Source organism: Bos taurus, chromosome 5 (assembly GCF_002263795.3).
Source record: "Bos taurus isolate L1 Dominette 01449 registration number 42190680 breed Hereford chromosome 5, ARS-UCD2.0, whole genome shotgun sequence".
In the NCBI taxonomy this organism is placed as follows: Eukaryota; Metazoa; Chordata; class Mammalia; order Artiodactyla; family Bovidae; genus Bos; species Bos taurus.
The window spans coordinates 119,451,377-119,477,528 of NC_037332.1; the positions used below are offsets into that span (position 1 = coordinate 119,451,377).

The following is a 26,152-nucleotide window of genomic DNA, read 5'->3' on the forward strand; positions in this document are numbered from 1 at the left end:
CCGCCCATGCTTTACCTCAGCTGTTTCAGAACCTGGGCACAGAGGTGTGGGGTGACCCAAAGTGAACCAGGCCCCTGGCACAACGACGAGTTAGCGTTTATTGCTCAGGCAGTGCTACATTATATCACACAAACATACGCCGACAGACAGGACCGCTGCTGCTGCTGCTGCTAAGTCGCTTCAGTCGTGTCCGTGTCCGACTCTGCAGCTTTAAACCCCACTTGTGTGAATGTTCCGAGCTCTCTCTGAAGGGAGAAGTGCCTGTGTCCAGCCCCCAGGCGCTCACTCCAGCTATCAGGCTCCCAACTTTCTGGCCCCCTAGAGACATCCGTGTCACCCACGCTATCCCTGTGGCTCTCACCCGGCCTGAGGAACTGGGAAGGGGAGGTGGCCCCCACGGGCTGCATGTGGGTGGGGTCTGCTTGTGTGCAGACAGCCCCTCGGTGCTCCCGTGCTCGTTTGGGGACTTGACCAAGGCCCGTGTCTGCCCGGCCTGCCTGGGACACAAGGCACGGAGATGCGGCCTGTCCATCTTCAGGGCCGTGGACAGTGGCCCATACGGGGAACACTGAGCTGCCGCAGTGGTCAGGGTGGACTTCCGTGTGGTTGACAAGAGGCTTCAGGACAAGAGCACCCTGACCACCACTGAGCTGGGTCTCTACTGGCTGCACAGGACAGCCCAACATGGACCAGGGCCCTTCCGGAAGAACTGGGTTTAAGTGTAAAAAGAGGTCAGAGACACAGGCCCGTGGGTTTCTCATGGGGACACCGCGGGTTGAGTGGGGGCTGCCCACGTCTGCAGCTCTGAAGGTGCAGCCCCGTGGGCTCTGCGGGCAGGCAGGAAGCAGCTCTGCCCCCTCGGGGGGAAATCGAGGCTTGGCAGGCTGCCCCCCTCGCCTAGAGGATAGGAAGCGTGGAGACGGGTAAGGCCCACGCAGGGCGGGGCACACAGCAGGTGCAAAGCAAAGCAGGGCAGGGAGGGCAAGCACAGTGCAGCGAGCACACCAGCAGCCTGGAGCCCAGGGCTGCCCAGGGGTCAGCACTGGCAGGGTTCGGCTCTGGCCCGGCCCTTCCTCACCAGGGGCCCCGTGCCGCGGCTCCTGTGGTCAGGCCACCTCGGCAGCAGTGAACTGAACCCCCCTCAGTAAGCACAAAGCAGTCAACGTTTGCCTATTTCAAACTTAAACCACAGAAACGAGAAGACTCCACCTTGAACCCGGCCCCACAGGAAGGCGAGGGGTGGGTGGGGCTGCAGCTCGGAGGCAGTAGCGTCAGGCCACCCTGCCTCGCGGCCCGGGCAGTCACTGGGCCATCTGCACCACAACGGCTCTCCACGCTTTCTCCTTGTCGAACTCCTTCAGGGAGCTTCTGGGCACCTGCAACTGAGACAGGACAGCGTATTTGTCTGGGGCCGCCCAGCTCCGTGCAGGAAGCAGGGGCGGCCCCTCGCCCCTCACCGGCCCCTCCACTCTCCCAGACGTCCCCCACCTGCGTTCTCTGCAGGGGCTGGGCTGGCACCCACACCTGCCTGAGGCCTCTTCCTGCGCACCCACATCCTGCACCCGGCAGAGCAGCCTCGGCACACAGTAGGTGCTCAGTAAGTGCTGCGGACGGGCAATGATACTTTCCAGGGCGCAGCGGTAAGTCCCGCCAGCTCTTCCTGGGGGAGGAGACAGATGCCCCCACCACCTCGAGGCTGGACTTGGCCCTGGAGGCTGTGAAGGCAGCTCCAGGGCCGTGACCCCTGGGAGGGAGGGCATCTGAAGCAGCCAGTGGTCACCAGACAGGGCGGACGGCTGCCCAGATCAGCCCTCCTGAGCCCCAGAACCGGTAGTTCTGGAACCAGCCGGGAGGACCCACTGGCTTGACACTGCACCTTGACGTCCTGATATGGAACCAGGTGGACCTCACGTGGGACCCGGGGACACAGTCGTCCCTGTGAGAGACTGACCACAGCCACGTGAAAAGGTCAACCAAACGATACCACCCGAGGAGCACCCAGGGGATGAAGATGGGGGGCTGGCGGCGCTGGGCATGTCCAGGAGATGCTGTGCAGAGCACAGGGCAGCCCCCACTCGACTTGTGTGTCCCCATGAGAAACCCACAGGCCTGTGTTTCTGACCTCTTTTTACACTTAAACCCAGTTTTTCTGGAAGGGCCCTGGTCCCTGCTGGGCTGTGCTGCACAGCCAGTAAGCAGGGTGGGCCCAGGTGGCAGCTGGGCAGGAGGCGTGTCTGGTCCACCCAGAGTGGCCTCCCCAGGTGCCCAGAGCATGATGCCACCTGGGGGACAGTGGCCGGGTGTGCCCAGCAAAAGCCGCAGCAGACAGCACCCAGGGAGGAGTGTTCATGTGTGGGGATGAGGGGCGGGGCCCAGGTGGAGCGCAGCGGCTGTGAGCCTGGCAGAAGGGCCACTGGGAGTCTCCAGAGCCCCCGCCTTGGGCCCTGGATGCACATCTGCCGGGGACGGGGCGGGCTCCCCTTCCTGGCCGGCTGCTGGAGGGAGAGCCCTGTGATCCCTGAAGATGTTTGCCAAGTTCTCAGCTCATTTACAAGAGTAAAACTGGAAGCATTCACTCCATAGTATCTTTTCAGAAACGGATTTGTGTTTGCCTGGCTGGCTTAAAAAGTGTATAAATGTATTATTGCACCTTTTCAAGATTTTTCTTTGTTTTAAAGAGAAAGTGACCCAACAGGTCCTGAAAGAAGTCAGCCTGGGTGGCATCGCTTTGCCCAGGGTCCCGGGAGGGCAGGCCCCCCCTCCCCTCCCCTCCAGACGGGCTCAGAGGCCCCTCACCTCCCCGGCCGCCGGGCGCTCTTGCGGGCTGGGCAGTGCGCCCGCGGCGTCCCAGGATGCGCCCGCCTTGAAGCGCACGCACTGGATGATGGTGGCCGTGTTGAGGCCTGCCTGCAGCAGCAGCTCCAGCATCAGCAGCAACAGCAGCGCGTCATAGGATTGCTGGGGGCAAGAGGTGAGCAGGAGACCGGGGCAGAGGGCGGGCGGGATGGCAGGCCGCACGCCCTGCTCCTCAGCTGCCCCCCACCCACTGCGTGGCCCCTCAGCTGGGAGGCTCCCGGAGCAGAGACCCCGAGGCCTGCGGTGGAGGGTTTCAGCTTCCCGTTCCTCGGGGGCCCTACTGTGTCCCCAGTGGGGGCAGTGATAACTGTCTCAGTGAGCCAGAGCTGAGGAGCTCAGTTGTGGTCTGAGCTCTGTCATCCTGGACTTAACGGAAGACCTGCACAAACATGACCCACAGGCAGCTGGGCCCCCGATGGTGCTGCCCGGCTCGTCTTCCAGGCCCCCCAGCAGGTCCAGAAAGGAGCCGCTGAAACCATCTGTGGCCTCCCGGAGAGTGCCCAGTGAGGCAAAGGCAAGTTCTGCGTGAGACGCCAGTGGAAGCCCAGAGCTGGAGGAAAAACAGGGACGCGGGCTCCACAGAAAGACCGGCAGACCAGCTCCAGCAGAAGCCGGGGGCCTGTACTGACTACTGGGAGATGGCGTCTGCCCGGGGCCACAGGAGTGGGGGGTGGCACGCCTTGGAGAAGGGGCTGCCACCAATACGGAGGGAGCCCTAGGGTCTGTAAAGATATCCACAGACCACTGGCTCCCTCCTCACACTGCAGGGTGACCTTCTAGCCTCAGAAACGCAAAGCAACCAAACATTAAGACAAAGAAAAAATACTCAACATCTCTTGTTAACCTGCACACTTACGAGTGAGTCCAGCTTTTTTAAGAACGCAACACTGTGTTTACTTGAGTCAGGCAGGGCGATTCTAAAATTCACACAGGAACCTGCTGGTAGTCCAGTGGTTAACAGTCTGCCTCCCAATGCAGAGGACGTGGGATTGATCCCTGCATGGGGAGCTAAGATCCCACCTGCCGCAGGGCAACTCAGCCCAAGTGCCACAACCACTGAGTCTGCACTTGAGAGCCCGCATGCCCCAACGAGACAGAGACGCACGGGCTGCAAGGAAGGATCCCACACGCTGTACCGAGACCTGACGCCGTTCAAAATGAATAAATGCTTCTTAAAAATCTAAAAGATAAAGTTCATATAAAAGAACAAACCATGACAGAAGCGAGGAAGCCCTGAAATGCAGGGCAGTCAGCATCAAGCCAGCAAGGTCCTGACGCCCTGGTGCCAACCTCTGGGGTGGGCAGAGTGGCACAGATTGGCTGCGAGAGGACAGTCAGGGCAGAAAGAGACCCAGACAGACAGAAGCTCAGAGTCTCAGACGACTGAGAAAAAGAGGGGCTTTTAAAAAGGGCTGAACCTTTTATTCACGGACAAGCAAGTCGAGTAAAGTCCAACTGGGCCCACTCCTCGCGCCAAGCTCCAGGTTAGACTCCAGCAGAAACACGAGTGTGAGCGATCCTAATTGTGACTCAAAATCCAGAAGCAACGGAGGAAAACATGGACAGATTTAACTGTGTAAAACACCAACAAAACTTCCACACGAGACAGATCACAGCAAGCAGAATGAACAGCTGCCTAGCTGAGGCCGCTGTTTGCATCTTCCGTGTCTGACAGAGGGCTGGGCTTCCTGTGTTGACAGCGTCAGCGAAGCCTGCAGGAAATGGGCAGGAGACACAGGCGGAGCTGTAGGAGGAAGACAGTGCCTAGGACAGAGGAAAGGGTCTCAGCGACCCGCATTCACACGCGTGCCTCGGCCCCCCGAGGCTCCAGCTCTCAGCCGTGTCACGGGCGCCGGGGGACACGCCTCCCGGGCTGCGGGGACAGGTGCTCTCATACCGCTGGTGGGGGGAAAACAGGAGCCTCCCAGTGGGTTTGCCAACATCCAACTCAATGCACCTGTCCTCTGGGTGACGAGGAAGCACCGGGATGAATCAAGTTTAAAAAAAGAAAGGCAAGGTGCAGAGGTACGATCAGCGTGGCCTGTTCCTCAGGAAGGAAGGAAACGAAAGACACACACGCTGCCTGTGGGAGCAGTGGGAGGCCGCGGGCGGGAGCGCAGCCCTCTGAGTTTGCCTTCGGGTTGATTTGACTTTTGAACCATGTAAAAGTTTTATACATGCAAAAGTCCTAACAAGAGGGAAAAAAGCATCAAAGCCCCACACTGAATACAAACAGAAACCATCAACCGTGGCTGTGCAGCAGGGCCACCCAGAGAGGGTTCCTTCCCAGAGCGAGCGGGTGCGGAGCCGTCAGCTGGCCCAGCAGGCGCGGCTGGCGGGAATGGCCATCACCGGAGCACGTGTGTGCGTGGTCAGACAAAGGGGGCAGTAAGATAGGCTCGATAAAGGACAGAAATGGTAGGGACCTAACAGAAGCAGAAGATAGTAAGAAGAGGTGGCAAGAATACACAGAAGAACTGTACAAAAAAGAGCTCCACGACCCAGATAATCACGATGGCGTGATCACTCACCTAGAGCCAGACATCCTGGAATGTGAAGCCAAGTGGGCCTTAGAAAGCATCACTACGAACAAAGTTAGTGGAGGTGATGGAATTCCAGTTGAGCTCTTTCAAATCCTGAAAGATGATGCTGTGAAAGTGCTGTACTCAATGTGCCAGCAAATTAGGAAAAATCAGCAGTGGCCACAGGACTGGAAAAGCTCAGTTCTCATTCCAATCCCAAAGAAAGGCAATGCCAAACAATGCTCAAACTACCGCACAATTGCACTCATCTCACACGCTACCAAAGTAATGCTCAAAATTCTCCAAGCCAGGCTTCAGCAATATGTGAACTCTGAACTTCCAGATGTTCAAGCTGGTTTTAGAGAAGGCAGAGGAACCAGAGACCAAATTGCCAACATCAGCTGGATCATGGAAAAAGCAAGAGAGTTCCAGAAAAACATCTACTTCTGCTTTATTGACTATGCCAAAGCCTTTGACTGTGTGGATCAAAATAAACTGTGGAAAATTCTGAGAGATGGGAATACCAGACCACCTGACCTGCCTCTTGACAAACCTGTATGCAGGTCAGGAAGCAACAGTTAGAACTGGACATGGAACAACAGACTGGTTCCAAATAGGAAAAGGAGTTCGTCAAGGCTGTATATTGTCACCGTGCTTATTTAACTTATATGCAGAGTACATCATGAGAAACGCTGGGCTGGAAGAAGCACAAGCTGGAATCAAGATTGCCAGGAGAAATATCAATAACCTCAGATATGCAGATGATACCACCCTTATGGCAGAAAGTGAAGAGGAACTCAAAAGCCTCTTGATGAAGGTGAAAGAGGAGAGTGAAAAAGTTGGCTTAAAGCTCAACATTCAGAAAACGAAGATCATGGCATTCGGTCCCATCACTTCATGGGAAATAGGTGGGGAAACAGTGGAAACAGTGTCAGACTTTATTTTTCTGGGCTCCAAAATCACTGCAGATGGTGACTGCAGCCATGAAATTAAAAGACACTTACTCCTTGGAAGGAAAGTTATGACCAACCTAGATAGCATATTCAAAAGCAGAGACATTACTTTGCCAACAAACGTCCGTCTAGTCAAGGCTATTTTTCCAGTGGTCATTTATGGATGTGAGAGTTGGACTGTGAAGAAAGCTGAGCGCCAAAGAATGGATGCTTTTGAACTGTGGTATTGGAGAAGACTCTTGAAAGTCCCTTGGACTGCAAGGAGATCCAACCAGTCCATTCTGAAGGAGATCAGTCCTGTGTGTTCATTGGAAGGAATGATGCTAAAGCTGAAACTCCAGTGTTTGGCCACCTCATGCGAAGAGTTGACTCATTGGAAAAGACTGTGATGCTGGGAGGGCTTGGGGGCAGGAGGAGAAGGGGACGACAGAGGATGAGATGGCTGGATGGCATCACCGACTCGATGGACGTGAGTCTGAGTGAACTCTGGGAGTTGGTGCTGGACAGGGAAGCCTGGCGTGCTGTGATTCATGGGGTCACAAAGAGTCGGACACGACTGAGCGACTGAACTGAACTGAACTGAACTGAACCACAGTCAATGAACTGAACTGAACCACAGTCAGTGCTATCAGGAAACAAGGTCTCTGTACTAAGAGAAAAATAAGGCAAATATAAAATAGCAAAGGCTGGGGGAACACTAGCATGTAAAATTTTGAATTGGAGGTAGCAATATACATTCAGGATCTGTAAGTACACACATTTCTCAGCTCTGTCCACTGACCGGGCTTAGGAGTGATGATAACCCCGCAGGAATGGGTACACGGCTCCCCTCCCAGGGCGAGGGCGAGTTGGGGTGGGGGCCAGATCAGGTGAGCCGGGCCATCTCGAGCGTCTGCCAGGAGAGGCTGATGGGCTGGCATCTGGGAGCCCAGAGAACAGGGACGCAGCGCTCTGTGGACAGTGGCCAGCGCACGTCCCCCGGGGGCGGGGGCAGGGGGCGGGTTCTTGGGCAGACACAGATGCACACAGCCCGGCCCCATCTGGGACCCAGGCAGCGGGCTGCCAGCAGCGCTGACCCACAGGCGCCCGCTCTGGGACTTCTTCCTTCACGGGGTTGCAGCTCCCGGGAAGCCCACTGGCTGCCGCTGCAAATGGACCAGCACGGGGAGTGGCGTCTGCCCCAGATCTGAAGACACCAGAGTGCAAGGGTGAGCCTCGCTGCTCTGAGGACCGCTGCCCTCAGAGTGTCTTCTCGGGGCAGTCCGAGGGGATGCTGTGCTATTAGGTGGTACGCCAGCCGCCTCAGCTGCACAGGGACTGGCCTTACTGCTGACGTGCAGAGGATCGAAGGCCAAGGGTGACTTCAAGCATCTGTCACTCCCTTTCAGATGCTTCCAGAAAATGATGCCTGTGTGTGCTCTTCCCACCCGTCACCACACACACACACGGACACACACGGACACACATGGACACACACGTAAACCACCAGAGAACCTCAGTGCTGCCTGCATTAACCTTACCAACTCTTCTGATATGTTTGAAATTTCTCATAACACTGTCTTACTGCGATCATCCAGGGCATCTGAGACTAACCTTGCCTGATGCCTGAGCCTGTGGGGGGACACTGGACCCCCAAGAATCCCCTTAAAGAGGAGGTTCTTGCTCTCTTCAGCTTACGCAGGAACCAATGGGGTCTCTCATGAGACTGGATGAATGTGACTCTAAAACACAAATGAACGTACAAAGGGCTGAGAAAATGAGACACGCCTGTGAAGGCAGGCGTTCCCGACATGGGCAGCAGCTCAGCGGCACCGCGTCTCTGAGGGTTTAGTTAAAATAAAAGCACGCAGACCTTGAAGGCTGGTGGGTAGTCTTTGAAAACATCCATGATTCTCATGATGCTGAAGGACAGGTACCCAGAGGCTGTGAACAGCAGCGGGGCCGCCAGGCTGCAGACGGCGATCAGCACCTCCACCTGGCGGGAAGCAGAGCGGGCGTGGGGGAGGCCGGCACCCGCCAGCGTGAATCAGGACTCCGCACGGGTCTGGGCTGCAGGGGCGTCTGCTGAGCCTCTGTACTCAGTGTGCCCCTTCTCAACTGACGCACAATTCACTCTGTTCATAAAACAGCACTTAATGATCTATGGCCTCCTCCCCATGCCCTCCAAACTGTTCCTCTGACTTCCCAAAACAAGCCACGCAGCCCCAGGAGTCGGCCGAGTCCGACGCTCACGCCTCAGGGCATTCAGACTGGATTCCGAAAGCATCGGCGTTCAACATCCACGCTGGGGCAGAATGCTGCGTCTGCTGAGTCCCAGGAACCTCTCCTGACCCTCACGCCAGACCTGCCGTGGCTGCTTATTTCCACAGACAGGCCACCCGCGAACAGTCGCCCAGCCCTCCTGCAGGCCCTGCAGACGCCCCCGGTGCTCGCCCCAACCCCGCGCAGGCCAACAAGTTGCTCAGGAGGTCCCTGGGCCCAGCCGGGTGTCACCTACCAGAGACCTGCTGGGACACTCCGCCGTCACGTGACTGGCAATGGCGCTTGGGAAACACTGAGAGAGGAGGAAGGAGAAGGCTTCAGAGCTGACAGCCCGCGTCCGGCCCCACACATGCCCTCCCGTGCTCATTCAGGCCGTCGAGGCAGCTGGGAAAGCCGGCTGCTTGGGGCTGGAGGGCGGAGGCTCCCTGCGCCCCGCTGCTCAGCGCCACAGAGGCTGGGGGCCCCGCCAGACACCGTGCGCCTGTGTCCTGCTCCCTCCCAACTCAGCGTTGGCCGGGGCTGTGGCAGGGACTCAACCGCTGCGTGCAAGGCAGGGTCTGCGTCTGGCTGCAGTAGCGCCCGCTATGTCCAGGTCCAGCTGGGTCTGCTCGCGGCTCAGGGTCCAGGTGAGGACAGAGCTTCGTGCTTCTCTCTGCGGGGAGCCCTCGGCTGGCCCTTGCCTAGGCCTCGTCCGTGGCGTTTCTGGGCCGTGAGCAGGGTGGGCTGCAGGTGGGCTCGGCTGGGCTGTCAGACTCGGGCCCTGGAGACACTGCCACCGCACACCATGCCTCGACCACCGGGGTGCCTCCACCGGCCAGCGTCCCTGCCGCTTTGTTAGTAATAAAGGCCTGTTCTACTCATTTGAAGGAGCCAGGACCCAGGCAGGGGGAAGTTCAGGGGCAGAACTTCCTCGAGGCCACCAACCCCCGGGCCCACCTTCTGGACATCCAGCCACCCCACCAGGCGCCAGTGTCCTCGCCATCCCTGCCCACATGGCCTGCTGAGCCCAGGTGTGCCCGAGCCCCAGCCAGCTGTCCGCGCGGCCACAGAGGAGAAGGCAGTGCCCGCACGCCCGGTGTGGGAGCACAGGGCGCAGGGGACTATGCGGCTGGGGCGTCACGCGATGTGGGCAGACTCGGGGCTCGGGGGACCCCGGTGACTGCCCCAAGCCGACGGGGATCCCCGCACCCTGGCACAGCACAGCCGCAGGGTGGCCGGGCTGGGGGCCAGGTGCTCCACAGGGTGCTTTCCGGTTTCAGTGGCGGACAGCATTAAATTACGTGAGTCGACTGAGACTTGCTTATAAAAGGATGAGAGTCCCCGTCTACAACAGCGACCAAGCAGCGAGCACTTGCCAAGCTGAGCCTTTACTGTAGCTGCAGCCAGTGTGAAATAATACGTGTGTATTTCACTTCAAAATGTGAGACAATGTGAATGCTGTACATTATAAAATTATATAAAACAATAAAACAAGCATTTTCCTGGAAAAACAATACAAAAACATATAAAACAGCTAAGCTAACAGGCTGACTCGTTACTCCTTGGTCCCAAACAGCCAGGGTGCTCCTGGCCCTCCCACCGTGACCCTGCCTGACCGCCCGAAACTGAGCTCAGAGGCTGGCCACCCCCACGGGCAGCACCCGACCTACTCACAGCCACTAAGACCCAGAAGAATGTGACCGAGAAGTGCGGGCCCGAGACGGTGTCGTCCACGTTCAGAGCAATGACCCCTCCAAGGATGGCGGAGACCCCTGCAACCACCTCGATGACCTGGGGGCAGAGAGTCAGCATCACCTGTGGGGGAGGGGGCTCCCCAGGGCCCCAGGAGGCGGGTGGGGAGGCTCCCGTGAGCTCTGGGCCGAGGAGCAGGGCGCCCCCCCATGCAGTGACATGGAGGATAATCTCCAAAGGAATACTGAAAATGCGCATTCCAACCCAAATTTGTGGGAAAGGAAGGAGGAATCTTCCACCAATTAAAAGGCAAGTGGAAAAAGGCACAGAAAATAGGAAAAAGATGGAGAAATGCGTGAAGACGAAGGTGGCAGGCATTGTGCTCTGGGTGACCTGGCTCCGTCCACACGGCCCCTACACGCTGCACAGAGACCACCCAGACGTGAGGACAGAAAGGGCTGGAAGGAGGGGAAGACGCGGTGGCAGACAGTGATGAGAGGCAACTCACGCAGATAACGACACCACTGTTCTGGCAGGAGCCGTGACTATGGAGAGTTGCTTGTAATGGTTTAAAAAAAGGCGGGGGTGGGGGGACAGGCAGAAGGAAGGGATTCTAAAGTTGTGTCTACTAAAAACCAGGCTCCAGAGCTCCATGATGAAAAGCTACAGAATTACAGAGTCAGATCCATAATCTGCACTCAGGTTGGGAGGTTTTTAACAGACCTTTCAGTAATAGAACAAATGGACTAAAAGACTTTGGAAAGGGCTTAAAACACAATTAACATGTGATTTATGGACACGCTGCGAGAGTAATGTGCACTGCCGACCAGCACGGTGCCTGTGGCCGTGGACATGCCCATCCTGCATTTATCGCCTACTCCCCAACCCCCCCACTCCGTGAAACAAAGTAGAAGGGAAAAGCCTTTCTTACAGAGTAGGATTTCAGGACCCGAGCAGGAAATGTCACTTCATACAGAACACTGCTGCTCTCAGAGATGGAACCCTGTAAAGAAACAAACCCATTACAGGGGCGGCCACGTCCAGGCCATCGCTCCAGGATGGTCTGAAATGAGAGTTTCTGGGCGATGCTCCTGGATCTTTAGGCTTGAAAGCAGAAACTCAAACACGGACTTCCTCTGTGCACATGGAAACGTGTGATTGCTGAAGGCCCAGTTTACAAGGTGATACTTCAGGTGGACGTGGGCTCTGTCGGTGGCACTACTCGGGGCGGGGAAGGTACTTGGGCAGCACCAGGTGAGGGAGGAGATGGTCTGCATCGCTCTGGTTGCCTCCCCGGGGCCATCGACCCCTCGCTCTGCAGCTGGGTCTGTGTTGCAGCCGTGCCACAGGCTGGACCCACCTTCTGCTTGCAAGGCGCCTCGCTGGACCGTGCAGAGATGATCACCGTGGCCGCCATGAAGAGCTCCAGCAGAAGCAGCAGGATCAGATTGAAGTTGATCTGCCCAAGGAAAACATGCACGTTTATAAAACTGGCTTCTCCACTTTATCCAGTAAACACAGACGGTCCCATGAAGGGGCTTAGTGGCCTCTTCGAAGTCTGGACAACATTTCCTGTCCAAAGTCAGATACCAGGCAAGTCTTTTCTTTCTTGGATGTGGATTTTTGTTCTTAAACCACTGTTGGCTCACAGGCTGGAACTAACCTTGGGCTGTAGTCTGCCAACCCTGACCTCAAGCTTCCTTGGCAGTTGGTCCCTCCTGGGGATTTACCCTAAAGGAATGAAAACCTACATTCACACCAGAGCCTGCCCATGTTTACAGCACTTCTGAGTGTAGCTGCCTCAAGTGGAAAACACCAGGCTGGTGGGGGTCACAGGGCTGACCCACATCCTGACTGCTGGCGGTTACAAGAATCCACGCCTGTGCTTAAATTCACACAATACACAACAACTCAATTTAACTGTGTGATATAAAACCATAACATCTACTACTGTGGGCAAGAATCCCTTAGAAGAAATGGAGTAGCCCTCATAGTCAACAAAAGAGTCCGAAATGCAGTACTTGGATGCAATCTCAAAAACGACAGAACAATCTCTGTTTGTTTCCAAGATAAACCATTCAATATCACAGTGATCCAAGTCTATGCCCCAACCAGTAATGCTGAAGCAGCTGAAGTTGAACAGTCATATGAAGACCTACAAGACCTTCTAGAACTAACACCCAAAAAAGATGTCCTTTTCATTATAGGGGGCTGGAATGCAAAAGTAGGAAGTCAAGAGATACCTGGAGTAACCCTTGCAGTAAAGTGATGTACTCAATATCCCAGAAAATTTGGAAAACTCAAGAGTGGCTATAGGACTGGAAAAGGTCAGTTTTCATTCCAATCCCAAAGAAAGGCAATGCCAAAGAATGCTCAAACTACTGCACAATTGCACTCATCTTACACGCTAGCAAAGTAACGACCAAATCCTCCAAGCCAGGCTTCAACAGTATGTGAACCGTGAACTTCCAGATGTTAAAGCTGGATTGAGAAAAGGCAGGGGAACCAGAGACCAAATTGCCAACATCTGTTGGATCATCGAAAAAGCAAGAGAGTTCCAGAAAAACATCTGTTTCTGCTTTATTGACTATGCCAAAGCCTTTGACTGTGTGGATCACAACAAACTGTGGAACATTCTTCAAGAAATGGGAATACCAGACCACCTTACCTACCTCCTGAGAAATCTGTATGCAGGTCAAGAAGCAACAGTTAGAACTGGAGAGGGAACAACAGACTGGTTCCAAATCGGGAAAGGAGTACATCAAGACAGTATATTGTCATCCTGCTTATTTATATATGCAGAGTACATCATGCGAAATGCCGAGCTGGATGAAACACAAGCTGGAATCAAGATTGCTGGGAGAAATATGAATAACCTCAGATATGCTGATGACACCACCCTTATGGCAGAAAGCAAAGAGGAACTGAAGAGCCACTTCATGAAAGTGAAAGAGGAGAGGGAAAAAGTTGGCTTAAAGCTCAACATTCAGAAAACGAAGATCACGGCATCTGGTCCCATCACTTCATGGCAAATAGATGGGGAAACAGTGGAAACAGTGGCTGACTTTATTTTTACGGGCTCCAAAATCACTGCAGATGGTGATTTTAGCCATGAAATTAAAAGACGCTTACTCCTTGGAAGGAAAGTTATGACCAACATAGGCAGCATATTAAAAAGCAGAGACAAAAAGCAAAAAGAAAACAAACAAACAAAAAGTAACAAAAAAAGAAGGAAAACACAAAAAACAAACAAAATAAATAAATAAAAAAAATTTTTTAAAAGGCAGAGACATTATTTTGCCAACAAAGGTCCGTCTAGTGAAGGCTGTGGTTTTTCCAGTGGTCATATGGATGTAAGAGGTGGACTGTGAAGAAAGCTGAGCGCTGAAGAATTGATGCTTTTGAACTGGGGTGTTGGACAAGACTCTTGAGAGTCCCTTGGACTGCAAAGAGATCCAACCAGTTCTAAAGGATATCAGTCCTGAATATTCATTGGAAGGACTGGTGTTGAAGCTGAAACTCCAATACTTTGGCCACCTGATGTGAAGAGCTGACTCATTTGAAAAGACTCTGATGCTGGGAAAGACTGGGGGCAGGAGGAGAAGGGGATGACAGAGGATGAGATGGTTGGATGGCATCACCGACACAATGGCCATGGGTTTGAGTGAATACTGGGAGTTGGTGATGGACAGGGAGGCCTGGTGTGCTGCGGTCCATGGGGTCGCAAAGAGTCATATACGGCTGAGCGACTGGACTGAACTGACAAAACCAAGTAACCAGGAATTCCCTGGAGGTCGGGGATTAGGACTTGGCACTTTCAGTGCCCGGGCCTGAGTTCGGTCTTTTTTTCTTTTTTGCTCTTCTGGGTCTTCCCTGCTGTGTGTGCGCTTTCTCTAGTGGAGTCAAGAGGGGGCGCTCTAGCTGCGGTGCTCAGACTTCTCGTTGCGCCGGCCTCTCGTCGCGGCTCTCGGGCTCTACACACGCAGGCTCAGTCGCTGCGGTGCACAGACTGCGCTGCCCCGCAGCAGACACAAAACTGTCATAATGAAAGATGTCCCCTCCCCAGCAGTCATCATGGAGATGACTTTACAGGTGAGTTCGATCAGACTTTCCAGAAGCAGCGACTTCTCAGCGTGTCAAGCTGTTGCAAAAAGCAAAAAAGAGGCAAGAGCTTCTGCGTTCATTTTATGAGACAGGAAAACCTTGGTTCTAAAACCAGACAAAGGAACCGTAGGCCCATTTCACTCATGAATGAGTGATGAGCAACCGTAACCACCAGACGGCTGGTCGGCCCATCACAACACTGAAAATGGTACACTGACGAGGTAAAGCCAGTCTCAGGAAGGAAGTCTCAACACCAGAAAAATTAGTGCATTTAATAAACTGAATGAGGACAGAGCACCTCAGTAAGTTCAAGAGCAAGCACCGCATGTTTGTATTTTTAAAATAAAGAACTTAGAGCAAACCAGGACTTGAAGACAAGGTTTCAACTTGGTGAAAGTCACGTAGAAACACTTAGTGGAGGGACTGCCCTGGTGGGCCAGTGGCTAAGAGGCCGCCTTCCAAGGAAGGGGACGTGGGTTCGATCCCCAGTTGGGGCACTAAACTGCCACGTGCCGTGGGGCAGCCACGCCCACGCCCACGATGACCAAGCCCTCAAGGCCACTAGCAAGCCGGAGGCAGCACAGCCAAAGGAGAAAAAGAAGAAACTTCATGGCAACTTTAGATCCAGCCATTTAAAACCAGGAAAAAGACAGAAAGGCCCAAGGTGCCAGAAGTCCTGGCCAAAGCTATGAAGACAAAGGAACTGGAGGGGAGCCTGGGCAGGGCGTTTAAACTGCTCTGTGTGGGTGACACAGAGACTACACAGCGCAACCAGCTCAACCAACAGGAAAGCTCGGAGGACACGAGTCCAGCAACGCTTCTGGACACAAAGTCCCCCTAAGAGAATCCATTTCTAAAAATGGCTACAATTTCAACAAAGGCTAAATGAACACACGCCATCAGTTGGTCTGACAGCGTAAGATGCTGTCGCTGGGCAACGGGATAAAGGACACCCGGGAATGCCCTGCACCGCGCATGCAAATCCTTTGTCTCTAACACTCGAAAATGAAGGAAAAAAAGGAATATCAGAAGCCTCTCTGTGCACTAGGAACAACCCATCTAAAAATGTAATTTTAAAGAAGATACCGTTCATACTAGCAACACACCTGTGAATTATGTAGGGACTGTCTAATACAGGAACGTTCCAGCTCTTATAAAAGGCAGATGCTGTGAGGGCAGAGACAGCCTGTGCCCCTGGTGGGTGACATCACACAACAAAGCTGTCAATTCTTACAAGGTTACTCTATAAACTTCAACTGATCGCAATAGAATCCCAGCTGTACTTCTTGAGGAACTCAGAACACTTATCCTCTAATATATTTGAAATGAGAGCGGTCGACTTTGAAGAAGGAAGACAACTGAAGTCATGAAGCCACACTGACAAGCCTGGCTTCGCCTCGGCCGCCAAGCAGCTGGTGGGGGTGGGGGTGGGGGTGGGGCTGACACCCGTGGGGCAGCCCAAGCTGCTGACCATGGAGAGACCCAACTCAGGACAAGCCGAGGACGGGAGCAGCCAGCAGACAGAAAGGAAGTCCAGGAGGGCACACGCCTGGGAAGAGGGCTCAGAAGTGGCAGGGATCAGAGGGTGACCTGCGGCAACTGGAAGCCACACCACAGTCATCAGATGGGACAAGGGAGTGGCTGGAGATGCCAAGTGCAGGGAAGGCTGTGGGACCGGGCAGCCTCCGGCCGTAGGGAGGATGGACCCCGTGGTGTCCTGGGCTTGGCTGTGTCAGATGGGTTCACGGCTCCCCTGGGCATCCAAGGAGCCCACGGAGATGTGCCACATTGGCCTCGTTTGCTGAGGAGAGAGTTGGAGGCCATGGAGCCGGGCCCTTCTCTAAAGAAGGCAGTGCCCAGAAGGACGCAGAGCAGCATGGGCGGGGAGTGCGGGGACGGAGGCAGCAGAGGCTCTGCTGGAGCCCCGCATGGCTTCCCCCTGGGGAGGGGCAAGTCCAGCTAATGCTCGACAGGGAGAAGGGGAGGGGAGCAGCCTCTCCACCCTGGTGGCCTCAAGGTGGGGCTTTAGAGTTTCCTGTTTCACCGTACGTGACTCTGTTTGGAGACTGGGGGTCCCGACCTCGTGGTCCTGGGGTCCTTCTGTGTGTTCAGGTGTCTGAGCTTCACATCCTCCACGTGGCCTGGCTGGACCTTGGAGGTGCAGGAGCCCGTGGGTCTGGTTAACGGTGGGCTCTGGGGCCCAGACCTCGGTGGGGGGATGCTGCGGCCCAGCCCGGGGGAGGCTACCGGGTAGGAGGAGAATGTGTGTGCGAAGCTTCGCACGACTTCAGTTTCTTCATCCACTCTGTGTGGGGGCACCGTCCTGGGTGATGGATACTGGATTATTTTCTGGTCTGGGATTTCTGCCACCATCAACAGGGCTGCTAGGAGCACGCTGCGGGGTCACCCGTGTGTGTGTCTTTGAGGTTTGTTCCTCTTCCGAAAGGACCTGAAAATTCCAGGCCTTTGCCAAGAGTCTGCAGCAGCAGTAGGAGTTGCAGGATGTAAGGGAGGCACCCTGGGCCCTTGCCCGACCAGTGCGGGACACGGTTTCTCCTGTGGCTTCAGCGGACCTCCTCTGACGACGGGTGGGCCTCGGCTCAGCTGCCCGTCGGCATGGTGGTTTCCTGCCAGTAAGCTCCTGGTGCAGTCGCCTACAGCCCAGGACGTTCTCCCAAGGCTCCTCACGGTGCCCTGGAGCCAGCTGCTCTGAGAGAACCTGTCCCCTTCCTTACAGCGTGGGCTCCTATGTCTGCGGGACAACTGGCTGGGCCTTGTGGTGGGTGGGTGCCAGGGCCAAAGCCGAGTGGATCACAGCTGTGCGCCAAGCCTGGGACGGCCACACCCCCAACTGCTTGGGCTGGCCGGACGCCGGCGCTCTCCTCTCGTGCCAGGGCAGCTGTGCGGTGGTGGGGAGACCCCCACCTGAACTTCATGGGGGCTCTGCCCCAGCCCTTGGGTACCACCTGGACCTGCTGGGGCCTGCCTGTGGGCGGACTTGCTCTGGGCCCACAGGCTGGCGATCCCTCCACACAGGGTTTCCTTAGTGAAGAAGCATCGCTTATCAGTGAGGCTTTGTGGCTTCTTACAAACAGTCTCCAGACCTTCTGCTGCATTTATGCCTAGGAACCTGATACTGTATTTCATAAGTAATGCCTGCATTTCAGTAACATTTTCAACAATATCTGTTTCTGGCACAAATAATCGTTTTACGTGGATTTTCACATCCAACAACCCTGCTTCGTGCACTTAACGATCAAATGTCAAGAAAGCAGAGAATCGTCTCCTGCAGAACAGGCAGCAGACAGGCTCCTATCAGACCCGAGCGTCTGTCATCTTCCTGCCCAGACGCCTGGCTGGGGCGTCTCTGGCCACCACACCCTTTTCCTGATCTTAACGCATTCACTGTTACACACAGAGTGGTATCTCTAATCAGGTCCTGTTTCCTAGAGATTCTTCTCTGCTTTCTTGTGATTTAAATCACAAGGCTCTTCCATTTTTCTTAGCAGAACATAAAGTAATAATGGGGCTTTAGTCAGCAGCATCACACGTTTAACGAAATACACAATTACGTACTGCTAATGTTTAAGACCCTGTTTAAGACTCATTGGGAAAGACCCTGAGGCGGGGAAAGATTGAAGGCGGGAAGAGAAGGAGACGACAGAGAATGAGATGGCTGGATGGCATCACCGACTCAACGGACATGAGTTTGAGTAAGCTCCGGGAGTTGGTGATGGACAGGGAGGCCTGGCGTGCTGCAGTCCATGGGGTTGCAAAGAGTCGGACACAACTTTGCGACGGAACTGAACTGACCGTTCAAGAACTGTCGTGAAAGAGATACAAAAAATCAGTGAATCCATCCACTGACACCAATGAAAGCATCGAAGACAGTTCTTTTCTTCAGAAGCTTAGGTGGGATTCCCAGACTCAAGACCATGGTACACATCCCTACATAACTGCCCAGCAGACAGCTCGCCAACACTCGCTCCAGGCCAACGGGGCTGAGCAGACTCAGCAGGACCGAGCCTCGGCACCTGTGACCGTGGGAGACTGTATGGCTCTTTGCGGACTCACGTCTACTGCTGACGGGTTCAGGACAAGCTTACAGCCGAACCAGATGAGGCAGCTGGTGGTGACGGCAAACGTGGACACGAACAGTATCTGGAAGTGGGGGATCTGGAAGACAAGACGGGAGGCTTTCCTTCACCTCTGTGACGTTCAACCTCACTCCTGGGCACGGGCCACCCATCCCGAGGACAGGCACTTAGCATCAGCAGCGGTGCTTGTGAGCTCGGCCCGTCTGCCCTCAAGGGGGAAGGAAGAAGGCGGGGCCCCAAGGGCAGCCTGGGCCCGTCCCCCCAGCATGCCCTCCCATTGGGGCCTCCGATGCCGCCCTCAAGCTGTGCAGACGAAAGGCTGGACTCACCGCGCTAACATTTCTCCTCGAGACAGCGAAGCTCACGATGGCTGAGGGGATGCACTGAAAAGAGAGAGTGGGTGAGCATCCCGCTGGCCGCTCTGTGTCCTGAAGACCTGCAGGGCCCGAGGCGTGTCCCCTCTGCCCAGGGGTCTCGCTTGAAGCTGGAGGGTTCTGGGTCTTTTCAAATAATTCTTCTGGAAACAGCTTTAATTGTTCTGATGACGGAAAGACCCCTGAAGGTGAAGACTGTCCCGCCAGACGCGCCTGGAGCAGATGGAGTTTCCTATCACCCGAGACCAGGTGCGGCTTGCTAGGAATTACCCAGGAGACCCCGAGCCCCTTGGGGTCCTTGTCGGGGGCCCCCACTGCGCCCTCCCAGGAGCCGAGGACAATGAAGAGGGGAGCCTGGGCGGCAGGGAGGGGCTGGGGGCAGCCTGAGCCTCGGCGGTCAGGTCAGTGTCGCTGCAGCCCCGGGACCCAGACCTCGGAGGGAGCAGCGGGGGCAGAGCCTGGCAGGAGGTGGATGGGGGCTGGGCCAGGGGAGGAGCCAGGGGGAAGTGACCCACCCCCACCCCGTCACCCCTGACGATTCTGCTGGGACATCTGTCTAGGTCAGTGTGGCCCTGGAGCCATCTGGGTCAGAGGTCAGAGATCACTGTGACCCCCAACCAGGGCTACTCCAGTGGTGAAGAGCAAGGGCCAGCTAGGAGGTTCTAGAGAGAAGGGCAGCAGGTGAGCGCAATTCTTTCAACAGGTTTTCTTTAAGAGAGCAGAGGCTGGGTGCCCTGCGTGGGTACAGGGTAAGGAAATGTCGGTCTCGAGTTTTCAGACACTTGGGAGTGCTGACGGCTAGAGCAGGGAGCAGGTGGGCGAGGCCCCCCCCCCCCCAAGACCCCAGGGAACATGTCCTGTGCTCGAGCTGGCTGGGGTCACTGGTTGTTTCTCTGTGTGGACCAGTAGCTCCCCTGGGCCTCAGCACTCTGAGTCCAGAGCAGGCACAAGCTCTGGGGCGGGCAGGTGCAGCCCCCAAACCACGGAGGGGGTTCCCTGCCGGCTCGTGGGACGGCCCAGAGCAGCACGCAGCCACCTGTGAGAAATCAAAGGGCCGCTTCTCACCCCGGAGTTGGTGGAGGAAGGCAGGCTTGCTTCATTCATCCATTTCAGAAGTGACAGAAGCCAAAGTATACAGAGAGTTTTTTGAATGAGAAGTGAGCAACAGCAATGCGTCAATCTCAGAGTCAAGAACTCGGTGCTGACGGAGGACCGCTACTCACCGAGCCCGCAGCACAGCGTAGGTAGTCCATCTCCAAAGGAAACACGTTCCCCAGGTAGAGAGAGAACCCCGAGGTCACGAGCAGGCAGCCCTGCAGGACGGCATGAGCGCAGGCGGCGGCAGCTGGCCAGGGGCTCAGCTGCTGCACAGCAGCCCTCTGTCCACATCGTAACTGCCCAACAGCAACACCCACGCCTGGATCCCACTGGGCCTGACTGCCTCCTGAAGGACAACAGCTGCCCACCCTCCGCAGGCTCAGGCCGTGGGCCTCAACGCTCACTAGGGGGATGGGAGACTCTGTCAAAACTGAAAGCAAGAAGCTGTGGTGCCGCTTCCCAGACAATGCCTTCACCTCAATGTGTGCACTGGGCCTGGGGCCAGAGCCCCGCGCACAACCCCATCTTGCTCAAGGAGGCGGAGGTGGAAATTCACCCCACAGGGAAGGCTGTGGGATGGAGGTCTCGGGCAGAGGTCTCTCAGACCCGGGGTCTGGGTGGGGGGCCTCGTGCACTGTGGAGTGGGAGCACGGGGCCTGAGGGTGTGGGGACAGAGGGGACCTCGGTGCACCCCCAAGGGAGGAGCAGACAGCAGGCCCACGCGCTGCGGCTGAGGGCACAGAGCCCCGGCCCCTGCAAACGGGAGGAGGCTGACCAGCTGCCAGTGTCCACACGGGGGCGGGGAAAGGAGACTCCTCTGGGACACACGTAGCGGGGGGTTCCAGTCTCAGTGGGGCAGGGTCACAGTGTAGGGGGAGGGCAGGCAGGACCACTGGGGTGCTACAGGGCCGGACTGTAGGGCCTGGGCCCAGGGAGGGGAAGGGCCCAGCTTGGATCCTGGGTCTTGGCCTGGGCACACGGAGCCCCAAGGTCCTGCCCACAGAGAGCTAGGGCCAGCAGCCAGCCCAGGTGGCCGTGCTCACTCAGGGCAAAATGGCTCTTTCCGTCATCCAAGTGCCTACGCAAGCCGTCAGAAAAGAGGTGTGCCAGGGCCCCAGGCAAGGTCCGCTGGGCCTGCCCCCAGCTCCCTGCTGGCCCTGCCCTTCCGGCCCCTCGGTCTTCACTATCCCATGGCCCTGGCCTCCTGCCTCAGGACCCCATTCTGCTTTTCACCCTGCCAGAGGCCCGTCCTAAGAGTGGAGCCCCTCCTCCCCATCTCTGCAGAGCCCCCAGGAGGTGACGGTCGTGCAGGCCACCCTAGCCCAACAGGTGACCTGGCCGATGGGCAGCATGGGCCCCAGACTGTCCCAACCCAGCCGGGACACAAGGCAGCCACCAGGGAAAGAATCCAAAGCACACAAGCAAGCGAGCACGTCACATCCGTGAGGCTCTCAGACGCAGCAGCGACCTGGGCCCTGGGAGCCTCACGCAGGCAGGGGACCCTTGGCGGGGAGCACTCACCCCCATCAGCACGGAGAAGACCCATGTCTTGCGGCTGAAGCACGGGGGCAGCCTCGACGACAGCTGAAGGTCGCCGGGCTTGGTGTCCAGGGCGTAGCCAGCGGCGTCTGGCCTCCCCCGCTCCAGCGGGGGCATCCGGTCGTACGCCAGGCCCTCCCGGCACTGCTCCTCACGGGCCATGAGCGGCCGGGGCCAAGGCTGGTGTGAGCAGCCGCAGCACAGCACTCACCACGCAGCCCCGTCCTTATTTGCGATAAGGTTACAGATTACACTCTGATCACTCTGTAAAACCTCCCAAAGAAGTGATTTTTAGTAAATACTTGTTTTGGGCTTCCCTGACAGCTCACTGGTAAAGAGTCCACATGCCAGTGCAGGAGGCACGGGTCTAACCCCTGCTCCGGAAAGACCTCACATGCCAAGGGGCAGTTATGCCCATGCGCCACACCCATGGAGCCTGTGCGCCCCAACAAGGGCAGTCACTGCAACGAGAAGCCCACACACCGCAGCTACAGAGTAGACCCCACGGCCACAACTAGAAAAAAGCCTGTGCAGCAACAAAGACCCAGCACAGCCAAGAATAAATTTTTTTAAAAGTATTCTAAAACTTTTTAAATATTTGCTTTCAAGTTGTTTTCAATAAAAGAAACATCATATGTATGGAAGTACTGTGAATTTGAAGAAAACAAGCACTTAATTTCGCAAGTGAATAGAATCACTCTCCCAGTAAAACCACCCTGACCAGTCCAGATTCATGGAGGGACTTAGGCGCCTTGCTGAACTGGGGCTCCCCGGCCAACATCTCACTGTCCACTGGCAGCTGCATCCACGAATCCCCTGATGTGCCGGTTACCCTGGGTCTAGGGTGGTGACCAGACAAGAGATCACAGACGTACCCAACCCGAGGGGCTCCCAGCTGTCCACGCACTTACCTCCGTGGTGATTCTGGCGGTGGGAGCACCGGTCTCTGGGTGACAGGCTCCTGTTACTGAGTCACTGTGCCTTGGCGTCCAGTGAGAACTATTCACAGACGGAACAAAAGCCCGGCAGAACTGCACTTAAGCCAGGGAAGCAGGACTGCTTCCTGAATTTCAATGAGGGCATGAAGCGAGGGATCCTGGAAGGTTCTCGGTGGTTGTGTAACTGCTGGCCCAGAGTTCCACTCCGTCCTGTGCCAACCCGCCAGGAGCAGGGGGGCCTCTTCTGGTTCACTTGTGGCAGACAGGTTGTGGGCACCAGAGTGGGCCTCTCGGGAGAAAGAGCATGCCCGAGTGCAGAACTGTACCAAGCTCAGGATCCTAGAAGGCTGGACAGCAGAGTGCTTGACTCTTTTATAAACAAGCACGGTTTTATCCAATGTCTTACTCTCCGTCCTTTCTAGAAACCCTTTTTCATCCCTGCCATCACAAGAGGAAGACTCTTCACAAGGTCACACACAATGCTATTTGTGCTCCACGTGGCTGGCCTGGCCCTTAAACTGTTTGAGATTCTGATCCAAGGGTTCCTGTGAGCCATGCGGGTCCTGCTGTGCCCTTTACTTCTGCTCACCACGGAGAGAGAAAGGACGGGCATGCATTTTGCCCAAACTCTGGTTGTTACTATTCAGTCACTCAGTCATGTCTGACTCTTTGCAACCCCAAGGACTGCAGCACGCCAGGCTTCCCTGTCCTTCACTATCTCAAGGAGTTTGCTCAAATTCATGTCCATTGAGTTGGTGATGCCATCCAACCATCTCATCCTCTGTGGCCCCCTTCTCCTCCTGCCCTCAATCTTTCCCAGCATCAGGGTCATCAACCTGGTCAGAAGCTGCAAAGTATCAACACTCCTCACTGTCCTTCGGCCTTCCCTATTTGCCATTGCTTGTGAACTTCACACACGGTCAGTGCGCTCCAGAACAAAAACCACAGTCACAGAAAACTAACCCAAATGATCACATGGACCACAGCCTTGTGTAACTCAATGAAGCCATGAGCCGTGCTGTGCAGGGCCACCCAAGACGGACCGGGTCATGGTGGAGAGTTCTGACAAAACCCGGTCCACTAGAGGACGGAACAGCAAACCACATCAGTGCTTGTGCCTTGAGAACCCACGAAGAGCATGAAAAGACAAAAAGTTATGACGTCTGAAGTTGAGCCCCCAGGTCAGTCGGTACACAGAGACTCCAGTGACCCACAATCACAACATCAGTCTCTTGTATTCTCAGGAGCCAAAGCATTCCACAGAGCTGGCCCCTCAGACCACAAGCCCACATCATGCCCAAGCAAAGGCTTCAGTTTCCCATCATGGGATGCTCAGTGTCTTAGTTTTTCAACCAATCAAAAAGTATTAGAGTTAATTTTCACAAACTGTGAGGTCAAGAAGGGATTTTAAACATGGAAAACCTCCCAAACCTCTTTAGTGACTGCCTTCTAAAGCAGTAAGTGCAATTAGCAGGGAGACTGTCAACCACTGGAACTCTTCGCTTCTCTCCTTGCTTGAAGAAGAGTATTATGCAGGTTTCATCATGTCTGTGCATTTCCAAAGTTGTGGAAACACAAATAAGCAGTCTGGAATTAGAGATGGTGGGACAAACACCCCCCAAGCGTCCTGGGAAGAACTTCCCCATATCCAGCAGCAACACCAGTCTCTAGAACAGCTCCATCCCTCGCACGAACTCTGTCCCTAAAGTGCTCTCTCCCACTCTGTGCTGCCGAGGCCCTGCTCATGGTTCAACATTCACCCCGCCATCCAGCGCACACTTGCAGGACGGGCAGGACAGGCCACAGCCCTTCCCGTGTGGAGTCCACAGCCTAATGCGGGACAGGCACACAGTCGGTAAAGGGGTGTGTTCTATGGGGACGCAATTGACTTCCTCTGTGATGGCAAATAAGTCCAGGGAGGGCGTGGGGGGCTACTCGGGAGAGTTAGGGTAGGCCTCACTGTGGGGGGGTGCTGGGCAAGGAGGGCAGGGGAGCAGAGGCACCCCAGGTGCAGAGGCACTGAGGTGGCAAGGCCGGAGGGCGGTGGGCACAGGGACCCTGTGGGGCAAGGTGCAGGTAAGGTGCCCAGGCATGAGGCACCTGAGGACGTGGAGACAGCTGTGGCTCGGACTCTGAGATGCACTTGCTGGGCAGAAGAGTGAACGTCCACCCGGGTGGAGCACAGGCCATGGGACAGCAGGTGAGAGCAGGTGCTGGTGGGACAGAGGGGGAGCTGTGGGCGTGGTGAGAAGCCACCAGATTCTTGATAGACTGAAAAGTCAAGCGGACCTGCCGTCTGAAAGACGCGAGATGAGGGGAGCAGGAGTTCGGGGGACTGGAAGGTTCCTGGCCTGAGAGGTGCAGCTGCCTCACCTGAGACAGAAAACAGAGATCAGGAGTTTTGTTCACCAAACAACTCAGCCACAAGCCCATGTTCTGCGACAAGAGAAGCCATCGCAATGAGAAGCCTGCTTGCCGCAACTAGAGAAAGCCAAAGCAAATCAACGAAGACCCAGCTCAGTCAAAAATACACAAAAACTTTGTAAAAAATTGTATATGCAACTAATTGGCACTTCAAGTAATATATGGTCTTAAATGCTTATGTTAAAAATGAAGAAAGTTCCATTCCAAAATTCAATATCTAATTTTCCAACTTAAAAAGTTAGAAAAGCACAAATCAAACTAGAAGAAGGGGGAGGAAAGGGGAAGAGGAGTGGAAGGGGGACAAGAAGGAGGAAGAGATGGCAGGAAATAATGAATAGAAAAAAGTCAGTGAAACCAAAAGGTATTTTTTGAAAAGATAAATAAAATTGATAAACATGTAGCTAGACCGATGAAGACAAACAAGAGGACAGACATTAACTGCCAAAGTCAGGAATGAAGGATGGTTCATTACAGTGGATCACAGAGACAGTAAAAGGATAGTAAGGAAATACCGTGAACAAATTGTGCCAGCAATCTGACACATTGGCTAAAGCGGACAAATCCCTTAAAATTACCAAAGTTTATGCAACATTGCTGAATATTGGTAACAGCCCTTTAACCAATACAAAAGTTGAATTCGTTAAAACAGATATACAATATGTGTTTGATAGGCCACGAGGCAGGCTGTTTCAGTTAGCACAGAGTTCAAGCCAAATTAGGTATAAGCCCGGAGGACTGCCGCACATCTCAATAAATGAAAAATTCCTCATCACTCAGGCACAAAATTACCAAGCTGGATCAACACACAAAACAGATAATACACCATGATCAAGTTGAGTTTCCTAGGAAAGCAGGGTGGTTTAACATTTGAAAATTCAATGTAATTCATTCTCATTAACACTCTAAAATAGAAAAACAAGACGTCATTTCACTAGATACAGGAAAAGCATTTGAGAAAACTTCACACCCAAGCACCGTAAGAACTCTCAGAAAAGTGGGCAGAGGGGATTTCTCCAACTTGGTATAGTACGTTTGCCAAAGCTACGACTAACAGCACCGAGCAGCCACACGTTCAGCCGGCTCGCGCCCAGGAGGCAAGCACACCAACCTTGCCTGCACGAAGCCTGGCCAACCTGCTGCTGGTCCCACCCACCAGCACAGGCATGACGTCACTCCCACAGGGCGCACTAACGGTCGCAACCGCCCACCACTCGCAGCCAGCAGTCTCCGCGTGCGGCACCCCCATTGGCCGAGCTCCACAGACGCCGCAACCCTATTGGCCAAGCTCCAGGGCGCGCTTGCGCGAGCGCGGCA

General features: G+C 55.2%; 1 protein-coding gene across 3 annotated transcripts; it reads right to left on the bottom strand.

Annotated features, from left to right (window-relative positions):
* Nucleotides 1–77: 77 nt before the first annotated feature.
* Nucleotides 78–25,936, bottom strand: MLC1 (modulator of VRAC current 1). Of its 3 annotated transcripts, XM_024992255.2 has the most exons (12): nucleotides 22,388–25,934; nucleotides 21,459–21,701; nucleotides 20,063–20,152; nucleotides 18,795–18,848; nucleotides 18,443–18,544; nucleotides 11,625–11,723; nucleotides 11,196–11,267; nucleotides 10,247–10,363; nucleotides 8,829–8,885; nucleotides 8,184–8,306; nucleotides 2,797–2,958; nucleotides 85–1,382 (listed from the first exon to the last, which is right to left on the bottom strand). In XM_024992255.2, the coding sequence occupies exons 2-12, from the start codon at nucleotides 21,636–21,638 to the stop codon at nucleotides 1,302–1,304; spliced, it is 1,137 nt and encodes a 378-aa protein (XP_024848023.1). In that variant the 5' UTR covers nucleotides 21,639–21,701; nucleotides 22,388–25,934; the 3' UTR covers nucleotides 85–1,301.
* Between the last annotated feature and the right edge of the window lie 216 nt (nucleotides 25,937–26,152).

Coding starts and splice junctions, on each gene's coding strand:
- MLC1 (XM_024992255.2), bottom strand. CDS start 21,638: ATGGCCCGTGAGGAGCAGTGCCGGGAGGGCCTGGCGTACGACCGGATG. Junction 8,886..10,246: donor TCTTCTGGGTCTTAGTGGCT/GTGAGTAGGTCG, acceptor CTCCTCTCTCAG/TGTTTCCCAAGCGCCATTGC. Junction 8,307..8,828: donor AGTGTCCCAGCAGGTCTCTG/GTAGGTGACACC, acceptor GCTTCCCGCCAG/GTGGAGGTGCTGATCGCCGT.